Below are 18565 nucleotides of genomic sequence, written 5' to 3'. Positions count from 1 at the left end.
CGCTCCTGCCAAGAGTTTGGTTTCCATCGTGCAATCCGATTAAAAATAAAGAAGTCCCCTTTTGCTTTTCGGAACCCCAAGGACAGACAGCTAGAGTGATCTGACCCATAACAGTGCCTCAAGTCCACCCTCCTGCCCCACATCCTGGGGCGTGGGGGTGGGGACCATTTCAGCCTTCACAACCAAAGGTCTGCTGCTGTAGAGGAACTCCAAGGAGGGAAATTCTTAATTACTGTTTTTATGATCCTTTTTAGGTCTTATATTCTGTTTTTTTATACATATAACTGCTGGTTTATAATTCAGTTATATTTTTTTTATATATATATTTTATTTTTCCAGTGAACTTTGGCTTTTATTGGAAATGGTAAGTTGTTCTGAGGAGAAAGCTCCTCGAAAAGGGAGCTATAATTGTTTTAATAAACCAGTAAATATGCTGTCGATTGAGTCTTGGGTTAAAAAAGGGTTCACATAAAAACCTGTGCAAAACCTGAGCTATTTTCCGAGGAGGGAATATTGTGAGATGTTGGATGAAGGGAAGGAAATTGTGCCCTGATGGGTCCGTCTGTTCCAGATGATATTACACAGGAATGGGGCGGGCGAGGGGGGAGAAGTTTCAGCTCCTCAAAGGGCCCCAACACACAGCTAAGCATGTGGGCTCCTGCTGGAAGGGCGGGATATACATTAAATAATAAATAAGTAAATCTACCTGCTGAGGTCTCCTCTTCTTTGGGTTCCTGCATCACCGGATCTTCTCCTTCTTCCCAACAAGAAATGAGGTCTGGTTCTTTTTAAAAAAAGGAAATCAGGCAAGATTAGTTACTTTTGACCACAAAGTATTTGGGCATTCCAAACCAAATCTGAACGCTCAAAACATTTTGAACGAGAGCAAAGGGGTGAAGCCTTGCCAACAGCACATGACTCGGGCCACATGCTTTCAGCGCTGTGGAGCCAGTTCTTTGGAGTTCTCTTCCCTTTCAAGAGAAACAAGCCCAGATGTTGTTACGCTTTCCAAGTTTGTTGAAAGGTTTTTGTCTTCCCCCAAAGAATTCTTAATTACTGTTTTTATGATCCTTATTAGGTCTTATATTCTGTTTTTTATACATATATATTGTTTTTCCGGTGAAGTTTGGCTTTCATTGGAAATGGTAAGCTGCTGTGTGGAAGAAGTTCCTCGAAAAGAAAATGGCAATGGACTGCTTTCAACTCGATCCCGACTTATGGCGACCCTATGAATAGGGTTTTCCTGGTAAGCAGTATTCAGAGGTGGTTTACCATTGCCTTCCTTGAAAAGTGAGGCACAAATTTTAAAATAAACCAATAAATATGCTATAGAATGTGTCTTGGGTTTTAAAAGAGTTCATATAAAAACCTGTGCAAAACCTGAGCTGTGTGGCTTTGCCAGATAATATCTGTGCTGAGAAGCTTCTAGCTCCATTTGATGAAGGGCTTAATGAGAAGCAAGACCCGCTTTTGTTCAGAGGGGCTCATTTTTACAACTAATGCTGAATTTGGCTTCAGGCAGGTGCAGCCTGGCAAGATCTCAGCTGCATGACTGCGAGACGGGGACCCTCTTGCAGAGCATGCATAGCCTCGCTTTTACTTTGGGCTTCAAGGAAATAAAATCCAAGAGCTGGAAAAGGAGGTATGAAGAAGCCCTCTTCGACTGTCTGCCCCCTTTCTTAAAGGAAGGACCAGCCATCAAGTAGTCTGCACGATCCACAACCAGAAAAAGGAGTCTGTGGTACAAATAGTCCCTGACAACGAAAGCAAGTAACCCAAAGTACACACACCACAGAGAATGGGAAGAATCCGGGGCTGCTGCAACTATTACCTATTCAAATTTTAATAGTCTTTAACTTGGAAATTAAGTGCCAGATATACAAGTTTGGGACAGAAGCTTTAGGTTTGAATGTTTGGGGCTCCTGCGTTCCAAAATTTACCACTGCGCCTCTTCTTAAGATCAATGGTCCACAGTCCTGCCCAGAATCCTGGGTGAGATGGGACCATTTCATCCTTCGCAACCCAAGGTCTGTGGAGGAAGAGAAACTCCGAGGAATGAGATGTTGTGAGATTTTTAGGTGCAGAGGAATGGAGAGGGCAAAACCATGAGAAGAGCTCGTAGCCTAATGGTCAGTCTGCCCTGGATGACATTATTCAGGAACAAGAGGGGTGGGTGGGGAATCTTCAGTTCCACAAAGAGCCCCACAACACTACCTGCTGATGTCTCCGCCTCCTCTTCTTTGTGACCCTGGACAAGTGGATCTTCTTCTCTTCCTTCCGAAAAGGAAATGAGGCCTAGCTCTTTCAAGGAAACACACAAGTTACTTTCGGTACAAAACTACCTGGGTCTCCTTCAGACTGTCAGGATCTGGAAGCCAAGCCAGATATTTTAATTTGGGGAATCTCTCAGTGGATGGAAGGAGAACTTCCACCTGATGGCCAACCTTCCTCTTTATAGCATGAGATGAACTTGATCAAACCAAATGCCTGTCTAGTCCAGCATCTCCACAGGGCCTGAATCAATGTGCATGGGAATCCCACAATCAGTCCTAATAATACTAATAAAATTTATATCCTGTCCTTCCTTCCAAAGGGAATCCAGGGGGGCAAAAAAAGGATGAAGGACCAAAATCACCTTTAAAACAAAACATCTTTTTAAAAAAACAAGGACAGAAGGCTACAGCCATCATGACTTGTAGCCCTTGAGAGCCTTCTCTTCCATGCATTTCTCCAGCTCCCCTTCAAGCCATCCAAGATGTCCACCAGGAGAACTCACTGCCTGATGGACGACTCTCCACTGGATGACATTACTCAGGAACAGAAAAATGCTTCCATCCCCAAACCAAAAGAGACTCCACAGCACAGCTAAGCACCAACCTGCTGAGGTCTCCTCCTCTTCTTTGGGGACCTGGATAAACAGACTTTCTCCTTCTTCCTTACAGGAAGTGAGGTCTCGTTCTTTCAAGGAAACAGACAAGATGACTTAAATTTAACAACATAAAAAGTCAGTGATTCCATATCAAACCATTTCTACAACCTCGAAGCTAAGAGGAGGAAGAATTTTGATTTTTAATTCTGGGAGCGGGACAGGAAGAACCCCATTTAGAATCGAGGTAAAAGGATGAGATCCCTTGCCGCTGTGGATGTACATTACCCCAATAAATGTTGCACCCATTCAGAAGTCAGCCCCAATGAGTCCAATGGGACACCCTCCCTGGTAAATGCAGATTAAATTATACCAGGTGTGGGGATCCTGTGGCCCTCCAGATGTTGCTGAACTCCCATCACCCCTAATCATTGGCCATCCTTGCAGGAGCTGATGGAATTTGCAGTTCACCAACGTCTGGAGGGCCAAAGGTTCCCCTCCACTTTTTAGGGGGTCACCATATTATTTTATATTAAAGGGCTGGGGCCAAGGGGAAAGAGGAGTGCAGTCTGAGGAAGAAAGGGAGGGAATAAGGGCCTCATTGATACCCTGTCCCCAAGACCCCCCAAAAAAGCCTGGAGCCAGCCCGGCCCATAGGGGCCAACTAGACACACATGGGAGGCCCTCAAGCCAGAGAGAAAGGCAAGAGTGCATCTCCTGCTGCTGTCCCCGATTCTGGAGGTGGCCCATAAACATCAGGACTGGTGGCCCTTGAGAGCCTTCTCTTCCATGCATTTATTTATTTATTTAGATTTATATCCCACCCTTCCTCCCAGTAGGAGCCCAGGCTGGCAAACAAAAACACTAAAAACACTCTCAAACACATCATTAAAAACGGGCTTTACAATATATTAAAACAAAAACATCTTATTTATTATTATTTATTTTATTTATTTATTGTACTTTTAGACCGCCCTTTAGCGACAACAGAATAAAACCACATTAAAATACAGGTGAGTGAGGGTACAATACAACAATAAAAACATTTTAAAAGCAAGGTGAAGACAAAGATTAAAATAAGATTACAATTAAAATTAAGATTAAAATTAAAATGCCTGGGCAAAGAGGTAGGTCTTTACCTGGCGCCGAAAAGATAACAAAGAAGGCGCCAGGCGTATCTCGTCAGGGAGGGCGTTCCATAATTCGGGGGCCACCACTGAGAAGGCCCTAGATCTAGTTATTGCTCTCTGGGCCTCCCTATGAGTTGGAACCCGGAGAAGGGCCTTCGACGTCGAGCGTAGCGAACGGTTAGGTACATAGCGGGAGAGGCGTTCCACCAGGTATTGCGGTCCGATGCCGTTAAGGGCTTTATAGGTAAGAAAGTAATTCCAACAGACACAGACTGGGCATGAAGCCATTTTTCTTAGCCCCTTTTAAAACCATCCAAGATGTCCACCAGGAGAACTCACCACCTGATGGGTGACTCTCCCCTGGATGATATTACTCAGGAACGGAAAAACGCTTTCATTCCCAGACCAAAAGAGGCTCCGCAGCACAGCTAAACACAGACCTGCTGAGGTCTCCTCCTCTTCTTTGGCGACTTGGATAAACAGACTTTCTCCTTCTTCCTCTCCGTCTTCCGAACAGGAATTGAGCTCCGATTCTTCCAAGGAAACAGACAGGACTAGTTACTTTTGACCACAAGATATTCAGCCATTCCAAGTCAAGCCATTTGCAGCTAAGAGGAGAGATTGTTTGTTAACTCCTGCACCCCTTGAAGAGGACAGGGCCCTGTGGTCCCAGCAGGGTCAGCCTGGCACTTGGGAACATGCGCTCACTGGATATGACACTCAACCTGAACTGCCTGTTGGGGAGGGCACAGTGGAACTCAGCCAACCCAGCTGTTTTCATTTGGACAACATCATCTCTTCACAAAGAAAGTGAAAACCAGCCCTGAGAGCCCCACCCTCCTCCTCCTCCTCCTCCAAGATGGAGCCAAGGCTGCATGTCACATTTACACTTCTGAGGAAACCTTTCTCCATGGAGATTAAGAGTGAAGCCACTGCAAGATATTCCTGTAGCCAGAAATGCTCCCATAAGCTTTTCAGTGTCATAGGTTGAGAATGTATATGCAAATATCAATGCTGTTGTCGGGAAGACACAGAAAAGGGCCAGAGTATATGGTTTGGATCTCTGAAAGGGAAATGATGGTGTGTTGCTTATAAATAAATGCTCCCTTCCTAAATGCATTTTCTCTGAAAAACGTCCTATTGATTTTGATGGAGTCAACTTTGACGCAGTGAGAAATTTGTCAGAGATAATTTTTCTCCCCCCACCCCCTACTCCCCATAATCCATCTCTGGTACCAACCATGCAAATGCTGAATTAGACAAAATAGGCAAACACACATAAAGTGAAGGTCTAAGTCATGGTATGATTCTGAAAAATATATGTAGAAATGAATGATGGAAAATATATTCTATGTCTGAGTATACAATAATGCCCAATTTATAATGCACCTGCAATTTACCGCACAGAGTGTGATGTGAACTGCTAGCTTTGTAGACAAGATGTGCATACACTCCCAATGACAACACAGCAATGAAAGGCAGAGGTGTGCTAATGCAGAAATATAAAATGCAAGGATAAAATGCACAACATATCTCAAATAATTTGCCAAACGCGTTTCGACTTAAGAACATAAGAACATAAGAAGAGCCTGCTGGATCAGGCCAGTGGCCCATCTAGTCCAGCATCCTGTTCTCACAGTGGCCAACCAGGTGCCTTCTTCTTCAGTGGCATCTATTTGGAGAGCTTCTCCAGAGAATCTTCCTCAACCGAAAGGCACAACAACATGCGGAATGCAGGAACGTTCTTGCAGAAACTGCACTAGGGCTGTCTTGAGAACTGGCAAGGATTTCAACTCCAATGCATGGGGGCAGGATCCAGGCAGGCACTAGCCCTGCTCACAGACTGGTGCAAGCACAGGGGTGCCTAGGCCCCAAAGGCTAACACTGGGCAGAGGGAGGGTGAGGGAGAGAGGACTCTCCCAAGCTCCAACAGAGCAGCAATTCCCACTGTGGAATTTGGACTACAGCTCCCAGAATCCCTAGTGAGAAACTGACTTTCCACTCCACGCATCATTGGCACAAATGCCCTTCAACATCTATCAGTTAAGAAAACGTGTCTCCTTACTGAAAGAGGCTCCAATCTCATAATTCTCCTCCATGGCTTCCCTGCGTGGAACACTTTGGCCCGGATCCAGGAGACCCACTCCTCCTCCGTGAAATGCACAGCTACTGCCTCCTCCTCCTCCTCAAAGGTCACCGAACCCTGGAAGAAGAAAATGCCCTCTGCTCAAGAGATGGCCTCTTCCACACAGACCATTGCATCCAACTGGAAAGGGGAAGGGGAACAGGGTGTGCTTGAATCATTCACAGCATTCAAAGAGCTCCTCCCACATGTCAAAGTTGGATCCTGAGGCGAGGGTCCAGTAAGGATCTGGCCCGCAGTGCCAGAAAGGGTTCCCACGGCTGGTTTTGAAACTGGAGGGCTGTGGATGCCGTAAGCAGAAAGGGCATTTACCTTGGCCCATTCCCCAAAAGAGCAAAAGTTTAGGATCAAATCCAGAACTTCTCAACACGGCCATTTAGGTGAAGGACATCTGCCTTGCCTGCAAAAAGTCCTGGGTTCAAATCTCAGCAACATCTCCAGGCAGGACTTGGAAAGGCTCCCTGCTTGAAACCCAGGACAGCACTAGTGTAGACAATAGTGAGGTAAGTGGACCAAGTCAACATAAGGTACCTTCCTATGTTTCCACGAAGCTCACAAAAATGCAGCCAATTTTCAATAATATCATTCCTGGCCACTCTTCCCAGTTCCTCAAGTAAATGACTTCCTGATCATTAATTTATAATGAAAGAAATAAAACTGGCCTCTTCTCTAAAGTGAGCAGCTGGGGTGCAAAGCGGGAGGCTGACACCACTCTTGCCTACCTTGCAGGGCTGCAGTTTGGACGATTGGGAGCAGTGACCACAGTGCTATTAAACTAAACATACATGTAACTGGCCAATTGCCAAGAAAATCCAACATGGTCACATTTGACTTCAAAAGAGGAAACTTCACAAAAATGAGGGGATTGGTAAAAAGAAAGCTGAAAAACAAAGTCCAGAGGGTCACATCACTCAAAAATGCTTGGAAGTTGTTTAAAAACACTATATTAGAAGCTCAACTGGAGTGCATACCGCAGATCAGAAAAGGTACCGCCAGGGCCAAGAAGATGCCAGCAGGGTTAACGAGCAAAGTCAAGGAAGCTCTTAGAGGCAAAAAGTCTTCCTTCAAAAAATGGAAGTCTTGTCCGAATGAAGAAAATAAAAAAGAACACAAACTCTGGCAAAAGAAATGCAAGAAGACAATAAGGGATGCTAAAAAAGAATTTGAGGAGCACATAGCTAAGAACATAAAAACCAACAACAAAAAATTCTATAAATACATTCAAAGCAGGAGACCATCTAGGGAGGCGATTGGACCCTTGGATGATAAGGGAGTCAAAGGTGTACTAAAGAACGATAAGGAGATTGCAGAGAAGCTAAATGAATTCTTTGCATCTGTCTTCACAGTGGAAGATATAGGGCAGATCCCTGAACCTGAACTAACATTTGCAGGAAGGGATTCTGAGGAACTGAGACAAATAGTGGTAACGAGAGAGGAAGTTCTAAGCTTAATGGACAATATAAAAACTGACAAATCACCGGGCCCGGATGGCATCCACCCGAGAGTTCTCAAAGAACTCAAAGGTGAAATTGCTGATCTGCTAACTAAAATATGTAACTTGTCCCTCGGGTCCTCCTCCGTGCCTGAGGACTGGAAAGTGGCCCATGTAACGCCAATCTTCAAAAAGGGATCCAGAGGGGATCCCGGAAATTACAGGCCAGTTAGCTTAACTTCTGTCCCTGGAAAACTGGTAGAAAGTATAATTAAAGCTAGATTAACTAAGCACATAGAAGAACAAGCCTTGCTGAAGCAGAGCCAGCATGGCTTCTGCAAGGGAAAGTCCTGTCTCAGTAACCTATTAGAATTCTTTGAGAGTGTCAACAAGCATATAGATAGAGGTGATCCAGTGGACATAGTGTACTTAGACTTTCAAAAAGCGTTTGACAAGGTACCTCACCAAACATCCTCTGATTTAGTAGGGAACTTACACCTGGAGTGTAGGAAGAGGGAGCAGAAAGTAGCTCCCACGAATTTGCACCCATTTCAGGAGAAACGTCACTCGCTAAGTAGTTAGTCTGCCAGGCTACCCCAGAACAAGGAGGGCAGGGCCACCTTTCTGCTTTCCTGAATTAAATGGCTTCTGAGGAAGCTTAGCAGTCATGGAATAAGAGGAGAGGTCTTCTTGTGGATAAGGAATTGGTTAAGAAGCAGAAAGCAGAGAGTAGGAATCAACGGACAGTTCTCCCAATGGAGGGCTGTAGAAAGTGGAGTCCCTCAAGGATCGGTATTGGGACCTGTACTTTTCAACTTGTTCATTAATGACCTAGAATTAGGAGTGAGCAGTGAAGTGGCCAAGTTTGCTGATGACACTAAATTGTTCAGGGTTGTTAAAACAAAAAGGGATTGCGAAGAGCTCCAAAAAGACCTCTCCAAACTGAGTGAATGGGCAGAAAAATGGCAAATGCAATTCAATATAAACAAGTGTAAAATTATGCATATTGGAGCAAAAAATCTGAATTTCACATATACGCTCATGGGGTCTGAACTGGCGGTGACCGACCAGGAGAGAGACCTCGGGGTTGTAGTGGACAGCACGATGAAAATGTCGACCCAGTGTGCGGCAGCTGTGAAAAAGGCAAATTCCATGCTAGCGATAATTAGGAAAGGTATTGAAAATAAAACAGCCGATATCATAATGCCGTTGTATAAATCTATGGTGCGGCCGCATTTGGAATACTGTGTGAAGTTCTGGTCGCCTCATCTCAAAAAGGATATTATAGAGTTGGAAAAGGTTCAGAAGAGGGCAACCAGAATGATCAAGGGGATAGATCAACTTCCTTACGAGGAAAGGTTGCAGCATTTGGGGCTTTTTAGTTTAGAGAAAAGGCGGGTCAGAGGAGACATGATAGAAGTGTATAAAATTATGCAAGGCATTGAGAAAGTGGATAGAGAAAAGTTCTTCTCCCTCTCTCAGAATACTAGAACTCGTGGACATTCAAAGAAGCTGAATGTTGGAAGATTCAGGACAGACAAAAGGAAGTACTTCTTTACTCAGCGCATAGTTAAACTATGGAATTTGCTCCCACAAGATGCAGTAATGGCCACCAGCTTGGATGGCTTTAAAAGAAGATTAGACAAATTCATGGAGGACAGGGCTATCAATGGCTACTAGCTGTGATGGCTGTGCTCTGCCACCCTAGTCAGAGGCAGCATGCTTCTGAAAACCAGTTGCTGGAAGCCTCAGGAGGGGAGAGTGTTCTTGCACTCGGGTCCTGCTTGCGGGCTTCCCCCAGGCACCTGGTTGGCCACTGTGAGAACAGGATGCTGGACTAGATGGGCCACTGGCCTGATCCAGCAGGCTCTTCTTATGTTCTTATGTTCTTATGACTGAGATGAGTTTATTTGCTGGCCACACATGTTTATTCAGACCTTTCTCCAAAGGCCACAGAGTGGGAAATGGAGACTGATTTCCTCGTCCCCAACCTTCAGCAGCAGCAACGATGTTGTAAGGTCAGGAAGGCAAGGAGATGATTGTCCTAACCTCTCTCTCTCTCTCTGTGTGTGTGTTGTGTGTGTGTGTGTGTGTGTGTGTGTGTGTGTGTGAGAGAGAGAGAGAGAGAGAGAGAGAGGGAGAGAGGGAGGGAGGGAGGGAGAGTCTACAATGGGGGGAAAGGTTTGAGGAGATCCCAAGAAGGGGCAAAGTGCATTTGGGGGAGAGGGTAAGCACTGAGCTGGGGGTTCGACTGGATGGTCTTACAGGCCCCTTACAACTCTATGATTCTACAAAAAGCGTGTTTCCTCCCAGGAACTACAGCAGTGCAGAAATGGGCTCACAGAAACACACTGTGGACAGAATGAACAATAAAACAGACCCCGTTTGTACGTGGGGAAAATAATGCTTACCTATTCGCTTGCTTACTCTTTTATTTTTGGTCTGCTTTCTTGTCCAAGGCTTTTAGGGAGGCTCACACAGCAGCCCAGTGAGGTAGGCCGGCTTTCTTAGCCCCGACACCCGGGGGTCTTTTCCCACTCTCACTCCTGGGGGAGAGGGCGCTTCAAAGAGGATCGTGCAATGGAAGCGCTGCAGCTGTTCGGCCCCCAATGTTGCCCCTAGGTTGCATGCATGCCACTCCCCCCCATAAATTCCCGGGGGAGATGTGGGGGGAGGATCTTCCCCTTTTTACACCCCACAAAGGCAAACTCCTGACCCTTTCGCCCCCCCACTGCTGCACCTCTCTCTTTGTCTTCCGTCCTCGCCACGATCCAGCCTCCAGCCTCCTTCCTCCTCCCTCCTCCTCCTCCTCCTCCTCGGAAATCAATCAATCCTCTTTGCTTCCTTACTTCACTCTTGTCTCCCTCCCTCCCATTGTCATGACAACATCCTGCCTCTCTAGGAAACAGAGCTCACTTCCTTTCCCCGCTGGAGGAATGAATCTCAGCTGCGCTCTGGGCAAACGTCTTGCAGGCTCTGCCCCTTGTGCAAATCCAGGGCGCAGGCGCGGAGGTTCCTGCTTCGCCCTGTCGCCAAAGCGCTTTTTGCAAACAGCGTTTCCATGGTTTCTCCCCTGCATGCATCCTTTGATGTGACCGGAGCAGGGAGAGGCGACTGAAGCTCTTTCCACACTTGGAACAGGATTACTTGTATATGTAAAACACACACACACACACACGAATGAGAGAGAGAGAGAAGGTGCCCTCCAACTTTTAAAGTACCTGCAGAGGGTAAATGAACATCTTGTAGTAATATACAGTGAAGTGAACGCTGTAAGTCATTTAAGTCAATTTAATTTATTTTTTCTTGATTTGTATTATGCACTTTTTTCACTGTCCAACTTTCACATCCACACATAGAGATTGGAAGTATCATGGTCTGAATGATCCTGACTTTAGGATTCAGTGATACATCTTTGCAATTGAGGACCTTTTCTAGTTCTCTCACAGCTGCCCTCCCCAGTCCTAGCCTTCTTCTGATTTCTTGACTATTGTCTCCTGTTTGGTTAATGACTGTGCCGAGGTAATTATAATCCTTGACAACTTCAATGTCCTCACTGTCAACTCTAAAGTTGCATAAATCTTCTGTTGTCATTACTTTAGTCTTTTTGACATTCAGCTGTAGTCCTGCTTTTGTGCTTTCCTCTTTAACTTTCATCAGCATTCATTTCAAATCATTACTGGTTTCTGCTAAGAGTATGGTATCATCTGCATATCTTAAATTATTGATATTTCTCCCTCCAGTTTCCACACCTCCTTCTTCTTGGCCCAATCCCCCTTTCCGTATGATATGTTCTGCGTATAGATTAAATCAATGGGGTGATAAAATACACTCCGGTCTCACACCCATTCTGATAGGGAACCAATCGGTTTCTCCATATTCTGTCCTTACAGTAGCCTCTTCTGCAGAGTATAGGTTGTGCATCAGGAAAATCAGATGCTGTGGCATCCCCATTACTTTTAAAGCATTCCATAGTTTTTCATGATCTACACAATCAAAGGCTTTGCTGTAATCTATAAAGCATAAGGTGATTTCCTTCTGAAATTCCTTTGTCCATTCCATTATCCAATGTATGTTTGCAATACAATCTGTGGTACCTCTTCCCTTCCTAAAACCAGCTTGGACATCTGGCATTTCTCTCTCAGTACAGGGCCAACTTATCCATTAGGCACAGGAGGCACAGTGCCTACAGCCCATGATAATTTTAGGGGCCCATGAAAATGTTTTAATTTCTTTTAAAATCACAAGAAAAAATAGACTTTTAGGGTTGAAGAAAATGTTTTACTTTTTTTCTCACATCCAAAAAAAAATGAAACTTTTAGGGCCCACGAAAATCTATTAAATTTTGCCTAAAACAGAAAAAATAAAATGTTGAAGTATTTAAAGTTATATAAAAATAATTTTTAATATTGATATTATTATGGTGGGAGGGGCCCACAAAAGGAAAAGTGCCTAGTGCTCACAAAAGTCATAATGCGGCCCTGGCTCCATATATGGTAAGAGCCTTTGTTGTAGAATCTTGAGCATTACTTTACTTGCATGGGATATTAAGGCAATAGTTTGATAATTACTGCATTCCCTGGGATCTCCTTTCTTTGGAATTGGGATATATATTGGACACTTCCAGTCTGTAGGCCATTGTTTTCTTTTCCATATTTGTTGACAGATTTTTGTCAAAATGTGGACAGATTCAGTCTGCTTGCTTGTAGCAACTCTATTGGCAACTCTATTTCTATGCAGTTTCTGTAGGAAAACATGCATGCATGGGTCACGTGACATGGTTGCTTAAAATACTAACAGGACATGGTCTCAGGGCAGCGGATTCAGCTGCCATGCTGGTGTTTAGCAAGCAATATAGGAAACTACCTTACTCAGTGCTGGCTACACCAGGGGTGTCTAGCCTGTGGCCCTTAGGCTGATGCGGCTGAGCTATGGCATCCATCATCCCTGACCATTGGTCAAGCTGACTGGAACTGGAGTCCTTTAACATCTGCAGGAACACAGGTTTGCCATTCCCTGCTCTGTACTGACCGGCAGTAACTTTCCAGGATTTCAGAAAGGGTCCAGCTTGGGACTTCATGGTCTCCATGATAACCATGGGGATGTCTCAGTACCCATTTGGATCCATTGAGATGGTCCGCCCTTATGGAATCTGATGGATTCCTCAATACCCTGGGCGATTTCCTGGCTGACATGGCAGGTGCTTCTCTCCAAGCTTTTCTCTCACTGTGGAACAGTGAGATGCATTGAGCCATTGACACGATTGCTTGTGAGTGCCCTCACCATCACTGTGGAGCACATAGGTTATCTTGGTACTCCAATAACATGTGTGTGATGAAACAGGAGGGTTGGTGGCTGGAGCTCAGGTGGCATAAATCTTGGTCTGAACCTGACTGAACACGATTAAGGTTGCACCATCATGCCTACCACATGGTAGATAATTCTAGATGTAAGTGAGGAAACATGGATGCTAAAATAACTCTTCTTCTCAGATGCAGACCATTGCATAAAATGTCTGGAAGACCAGCATCCAAGCAAGGACAGAGATCAATGTGTCCCCTAGATTATCACTTCCCTGTCCTATGAGGAATATTTGCTGGATCGTCACCTTGCAGTAGTGAGTGGGCTTGCATGTTCCAATGAACCCTGTGAGCGATGCTGTCGGGAGTCATGTACTCCCAGCAGGGTCACCCATGGTGGTAAGGTCAAGGGAGAGCAACCAGACAAAAATGATCCAAGAAAGTTCCTCAATGGCAGAACAGGCAGAGGATAACAAGAGATATTGAATATTATACATGAGAGTCATCTTGGTGTTGAATTATGTAAAAAGGGGGCATGAGATCATGTACCACATGTCACACCTTCAGAAATAAAAACCAAAAAGAACCAATGTTACCTCATCAAATTCCAGGAAGACCTTGGCAGAAGCCAGGAATGGACTTGTTTGAATTTCAAAGAAAGGACTATCTACTTTTGGTTGGTTATTATTCAAAATATGTGGAAATATGTTTGCTTGAAGACACTACAAGTAGATCAGTAATTTTACACTGCAAATCTATAGTTGCAAGACATGGTATACCTGAAGAGGTTGTCAGTAATAATGGCCCTCAGGTTTGCTCTAGAGACTTTAAAATGTTTCCCAAAGACTGGGACTTTGTTCACACAACATCCAGTTCACAATTTCCTCAATCAAATGGAATGGCAGAAAGAGCGATCCAAACAGTAAAGAGCATTCTTAAGAAATCTAGTCTGAATAACACAGATCCTTAGTTTATTGGATTACAGAAATACACCTACAGTAGATACAGCCTCACCTGCACAACTTTTAATGGGGAGACGTTTAAGAACCAGGTTGCCTACCTCAGCACCGTTGTTACTACCTCAGCAGTTAAAAGGTGACATACAGACACATCTGAAGACAAGAAAAACAGAAGCTTTCCTTTGACAAAGGTTCAAAGCCTTTACCTCCTTTGCAGGTTGGTGATTCTGTTAATGTTCAGCAAGATTTATTTATTTATTTATTTATTAAATTTCTATACCGCCCCATAGCCGAAGCTCTCTGGGCGGTTCACAACAAATAAGCATCTGAAGTACAAGTAAAAAGCCATGTATAACACAAGTTAAAAATGAATTAATTAAACAAAAAATGTAAACATAATGAAACACATAACTAACTGCAAAACTCAATACTAAATATAAAAATGTAAAAGATATGGAATTGGTAAGAATGTTAAAGCGTTAAGATAATTAAAAGTCAACATATTAAATAATTTAGATGTTTAAATGTTTGAGATGTTTAAAATTTTAAAATGTTTAAAATGCCTGGGAGAAGAGGAAGGTTTTTACCTGATGCCGAAAAGATAGTAGTGTTGGCGCCAGGCGTACCTCATCAGGAAGGGTATTCCAGAGTTCGGGGGCCACCACTGAAAAGGCCCTTTTTCTCGTTGTCACCCTCTGGGCTTCTCTCTGAGTAGGCACCCGGAGGAGGGCCTTTGATGTTGAGCGCAGCGTAAGGGTAGGTTCATATCGGGAGAGACGTGGAAACCAGCGAGAGTGACTGGACAAAAGTTCAGACTGATGATTTAGCTGTCTACAGAAGGAACAGAAGAGATCTTCAAAGCACTCCAAGTTGTGAACCAAAAATGGATGAGACTACTGAGACTGCAACTGCAGAAGAGGTAGACCTATCAGTGTCTCAAGACAACAAAAGTGGGAACAGCTGTAGCACAAAGTGCCAGAGATATACCAGAAAAGATTTTGGACTCTCAGTTACCTGTAACTGCATCAAGAGGCAGAGTGATCAGAAAACCAATTCGATATAGACAGTAGTTTCTATCTTTTTTCTTTAAAAAAAAAAGAGAGAGAGAGATGTAATGTGAGTAGGAACTCAAGTGAATTAGATACAGTTGTATGGGGGAATCAGTTGGGGATGGGACCAGTTGGAAAATGAAACTAGAGCTCTTGGTTCTGAGCAACAGACTGTTCAATAAAGTTTGTTCCTTCTAAACACTGTTTGGAGTTCATGTCAACTCTTACAAATATTACAAAAGCTGGTCTTAAAATTCTTGGAAGAAACAAATCACCAGAAATAGATGGCATATCAATAGAGTTGCTACAAGCTACCGAGACTGAATCTGTCCAAATTTTGACAAACATTTGTCAAGAAATATGGAAAACTAAACAATGGTCCACAGACTGGAAGCGTTCTATATAGATCCCAATTCCAAAGAAAGGGGATCCCAGGGAACGCTGTAATTATCGAACTACAGGCATACCCGGGTTTAATGTACGCAATGGGACCAGAGCATGTATGTTAAGTGAAAATGTACTTAAAGTGTACTGCACTGCAATAGCCACTAGATGGCAGCAGCGTCATGCCATGAAAGTGTCCATTATTGCGAAGTGTGTACGTTAAAGTGGGGTATGGTGGAGTACGGAGCATGTACTTTATAGCGAGGCGACTTTAAGTGAAGCGACTTTAAGGGGGTTATGCCTGTATTGCTTTAGTATGCCATGAAAGTAAAGTAATGCTCAAGATTCTACAACAAAGGCTCTTACCATATATGGAGCAACAAATGCCAGACGTCCAAGCTGGATTTAGAAACAGAAGAGGCACCAGAGATCATATCACAAACATACGTTGGATAATGGAACGGAGCAAGGAATTTCAGAAGAAAATCACCCTGTGCTTTATAGACTACAGCAAAGCCTTTGACTGTATAGATCATGAAAAACTATGGAATGCTTTAAAAGAAATGGGGGTGGCACAGCATCTGATTGTCCTGATACACAACCTATACTCTGCACAAGAGGCAACCGTAAGGACAGAATATGGAGAATCCAATTGGTTACCCATCAGAAAGGGTGTGAGACAGGGGTGTATTTTATCACCCTATTTATTTAATCTATACGCAGAACATACCATATGGAAAGCAGGATTGGACCAAGGTGAAGGAGATGTGAAAATTGGAAGGAGAAATATCAATAATATAAGATATGCAGACGATACCATACTACTAGCAGAAACCAGTAATGATTTGAAACGAACGCTGATGAAAGTGAAAGAGGAAAGCACAAAAGCAGGACTACAGCTGAACGTCAAAAAGACTACATTAATGACAACAGAAGATTTATGCAACTTTAAAATGCGATGGGAGGCAGGAAGCCCTTTTCTGGCCGGTGACCCTTCTCCACATTAAAAATAAACATGCCATGCACATTTTTTAAAGAAAGGTTGTGAGGGAACAGCTTAGGTGAGCCTAAACCCTGTTTCCTTTACCTGTTAGATTTCTCTTTTAATTTCTCTCTTTTAAATGCATATTTTAAATTGTTATTTGTGAACCACTTAGAGGCTTTCTGTTGAGTAAGCAGTATATAGATTTTGTTAAATAAATAAATAAATACAGGTTGCATACAGAAGCGCAGGGTATATTAATGATAGTGACAGCCTCCCTCCTGCCTGTTTTTGCTGCTGGGGTGAGAATGAGATGCTTTTTAACACCTTCTCCAACAACAGACATTCCTTGGAGTCAATAAGCATAAAAGAGGATGTTAGCTGCTTAGAAGAGTCTTCTCATTGGCAGAATTAACTCCTTTCACCTTGGCTCCAATAGCAGGAAAGTACAGGGGGCATCAAGACTGCTACGGAGGTGAGCAACTTTACCCTCAAAGTGTCTTGCAAACAATTCACAGTGGGCCTGCAAAGGGTCTAAGACTCGAATTCCTGGGGTTGATGTTGGACGGCTGCCCCTTCTGGCTCTGTTGCCTCTTGTGGCTCAGACACCTCACCTCCCTCTGCAGGTGTATCATTGTTATACCTTCTGTGGTGGAGGAATAACTCAGCTGCTTCTTCCATTTTTCTGTCATCTGTTTGGTGTGGCGCCCCTTCTGGTCGGTGTGGGCACTTTCCTTCCTCAAAGTGGAGAGCTCTGTATACTCCAACTTCGCCGGTTTTGGGATCTATTACTCTGTATCCCTTTTGTGTTGAAGAATATCCAATGAATATTACTTCCCTGGCAGTGTTGTCAAGTTTTGACCTCTTTTGTTTCGCGATGTGCACAAAGACCTTATACCTAAATACACAAAGGTGAGACACGCTTGGTGTCCTATCACGCCATAGTTCAAATGGTGTTTTGTTGGTTGCAGATACAGAAAGTCGGTTCTGCAGGTAAGTGGCAGTAACCGCAGCTTCTCCCCAGTACATCTTTGGTAACTGTGCATCTTCCAACAAGGAATTAATCATTTGTCCAAGGGTCCTGTTCATTCTCTCCACAACCCCATTCTGCTCTGGGTTGTACACAACTGTAGCCTGATACTCTATGCCTTCCTCCCGGAGAAAGTCTTGCATAGCCCTAGACACATATTCCCCTGCATTGTCAGATCTTATGATCTGTGACTTTCTGCCAAATTTGTTGGACACAATTCTGACATAGTCCTTCAATTTTTGAAGTACTTGAGTTTTGTCCTTTATCAGGTACATTGTAGTATACCTGGAGTAGTCATCTATAAAAGTTTGCATGTATAAATTTCCACCCTGGGATGGCACTTTCATTGGCCCACAAAGATCAGTGTGAATTCTAGAGGTTTTTTGGTTTTCCTCTCACTTTCCTTAGGAAATTTTGGTTTCACACTCTTTGTCTTAATACAGCATTCACATGTCTGTGTCAATTTGCACTGTCCCATTTTAATGCCTCTTGCCAATTTCTCCTTTTCTAGAGCCGTGACTCTAGCTAAACTGGCATGTCCCATTCTTCTATGCCAAATATGCAAACATTCAGAATTACAGGTTTCCTTGACCACATTTGCATGCATAGTTTCAAGATATTCTAAATGTAAAAGTCCATCTTTCAATTTTGCAGTGCAACATATTTCTCCATCTAGAACGTAGCAAAATTCTCCACTCATATAAAGTTCACCTCCTAATTTCATTATCTTAGTAGCACTTATTAAGTTGTCTTTAAAATCTGGAACATATAGGCAGTTTCTAAGTTCAAGTTGTCTTTGGCCATCTGGCGCTTTGCAAAGCAATTCTACTGCACCTATTCCTTCACAAAAGAATATTTGTCCAGGTGCTGTCAATATTTTTGCTTGTGACTTTTAAAACTTTTAAACAGGTTTTTATCAATTACAAGATGTGAGGTGGATCCTGAACCAATTAAAAATCTTTTTTTTCAGTCATTTCTCCTCTCATCAGACACATGGTAACTTGAAGCCTCTGTTTTTGCCTTTTCAGTCTGCCTAGGGCAGCCTTTCCCAACCAGTGGGCCACCAGATGTTGTTGGACCACAATTCCCATCTTTCCTGACCATTGGCAATGCTGGCTGAGGCTGATGGGAGTTGTGGTCCAACAACACCTAGTGGCCCACTGGTTGGGAAAGGCTGGCCTAGGGGCTTCTCTCACTTCAGCTTGCCTTTGTTTAAAGTCAGGCCTCGCTGTTGTCTGCCACCTATTGCATTTTCATTGAAGATGATTTGGAGAGCTGCATTTAAAACAG

The 18565-nt window shown here is 43.7% G+C and overlaps 1 protein-coding gene across 4 annotated transcripts in view; it reads right to left on the bottom strand.

Annotated features, from left to right (window-relative positions):
• The window catches only part of LOC133381838 (zinc finger protein 135-like), a 30203-nt gene extending 19795 nt beyond the window's left edge, over positions 1–10408 (bottom strand). For 2 of the 4 annotated variants that reach the window (XM_061621360.1, XM_061621361.1), the window contains exon 1: positions 707–2832. Coding sequence is in view for 2 of the 4 variants with exons in the window: in XM_061621358.1 (XP_061477342.1) it covers positions 707–784; positions 2215–2301; positions 2878–2958; positions 4437–4529; positions 6062–6095 (373 nt within the window). In the remaining 2 variants the exon portion in view is untranslated. Of the gene's footprint in view, positions 1–706; positions 2833–2877; positions 2959–4436; positions 4530–6061; positions 6200–9982 lie in introns of those variants that run through there. The other 2 variants (XM_061621358.1, XM_061621359.1) reach the window with 2 other exon arrangements.
• Positions 10409–18565: the final 8157 nt, after the last annotated feature.

This window comes from Rhineura floridana, chromosome 3, assembly GCF_030035675.1.
Source record: "Rhineura floridana isolate rRhiFlo1 chromosome 3, rRhiFlo1.hap2, whole genome shotgun sequence".
Classification (NCBI taxonomy): Eukaryota; Metazoa; Chordata; class Lepidosauria; order Squamata; family Rhineuridae; genus Rhineura; species Rhineura floridana.
Note: the sequence above shows the minus strand (reverse complement) of the source record. Positions and strands in the feature narration are given on the sequence as shown.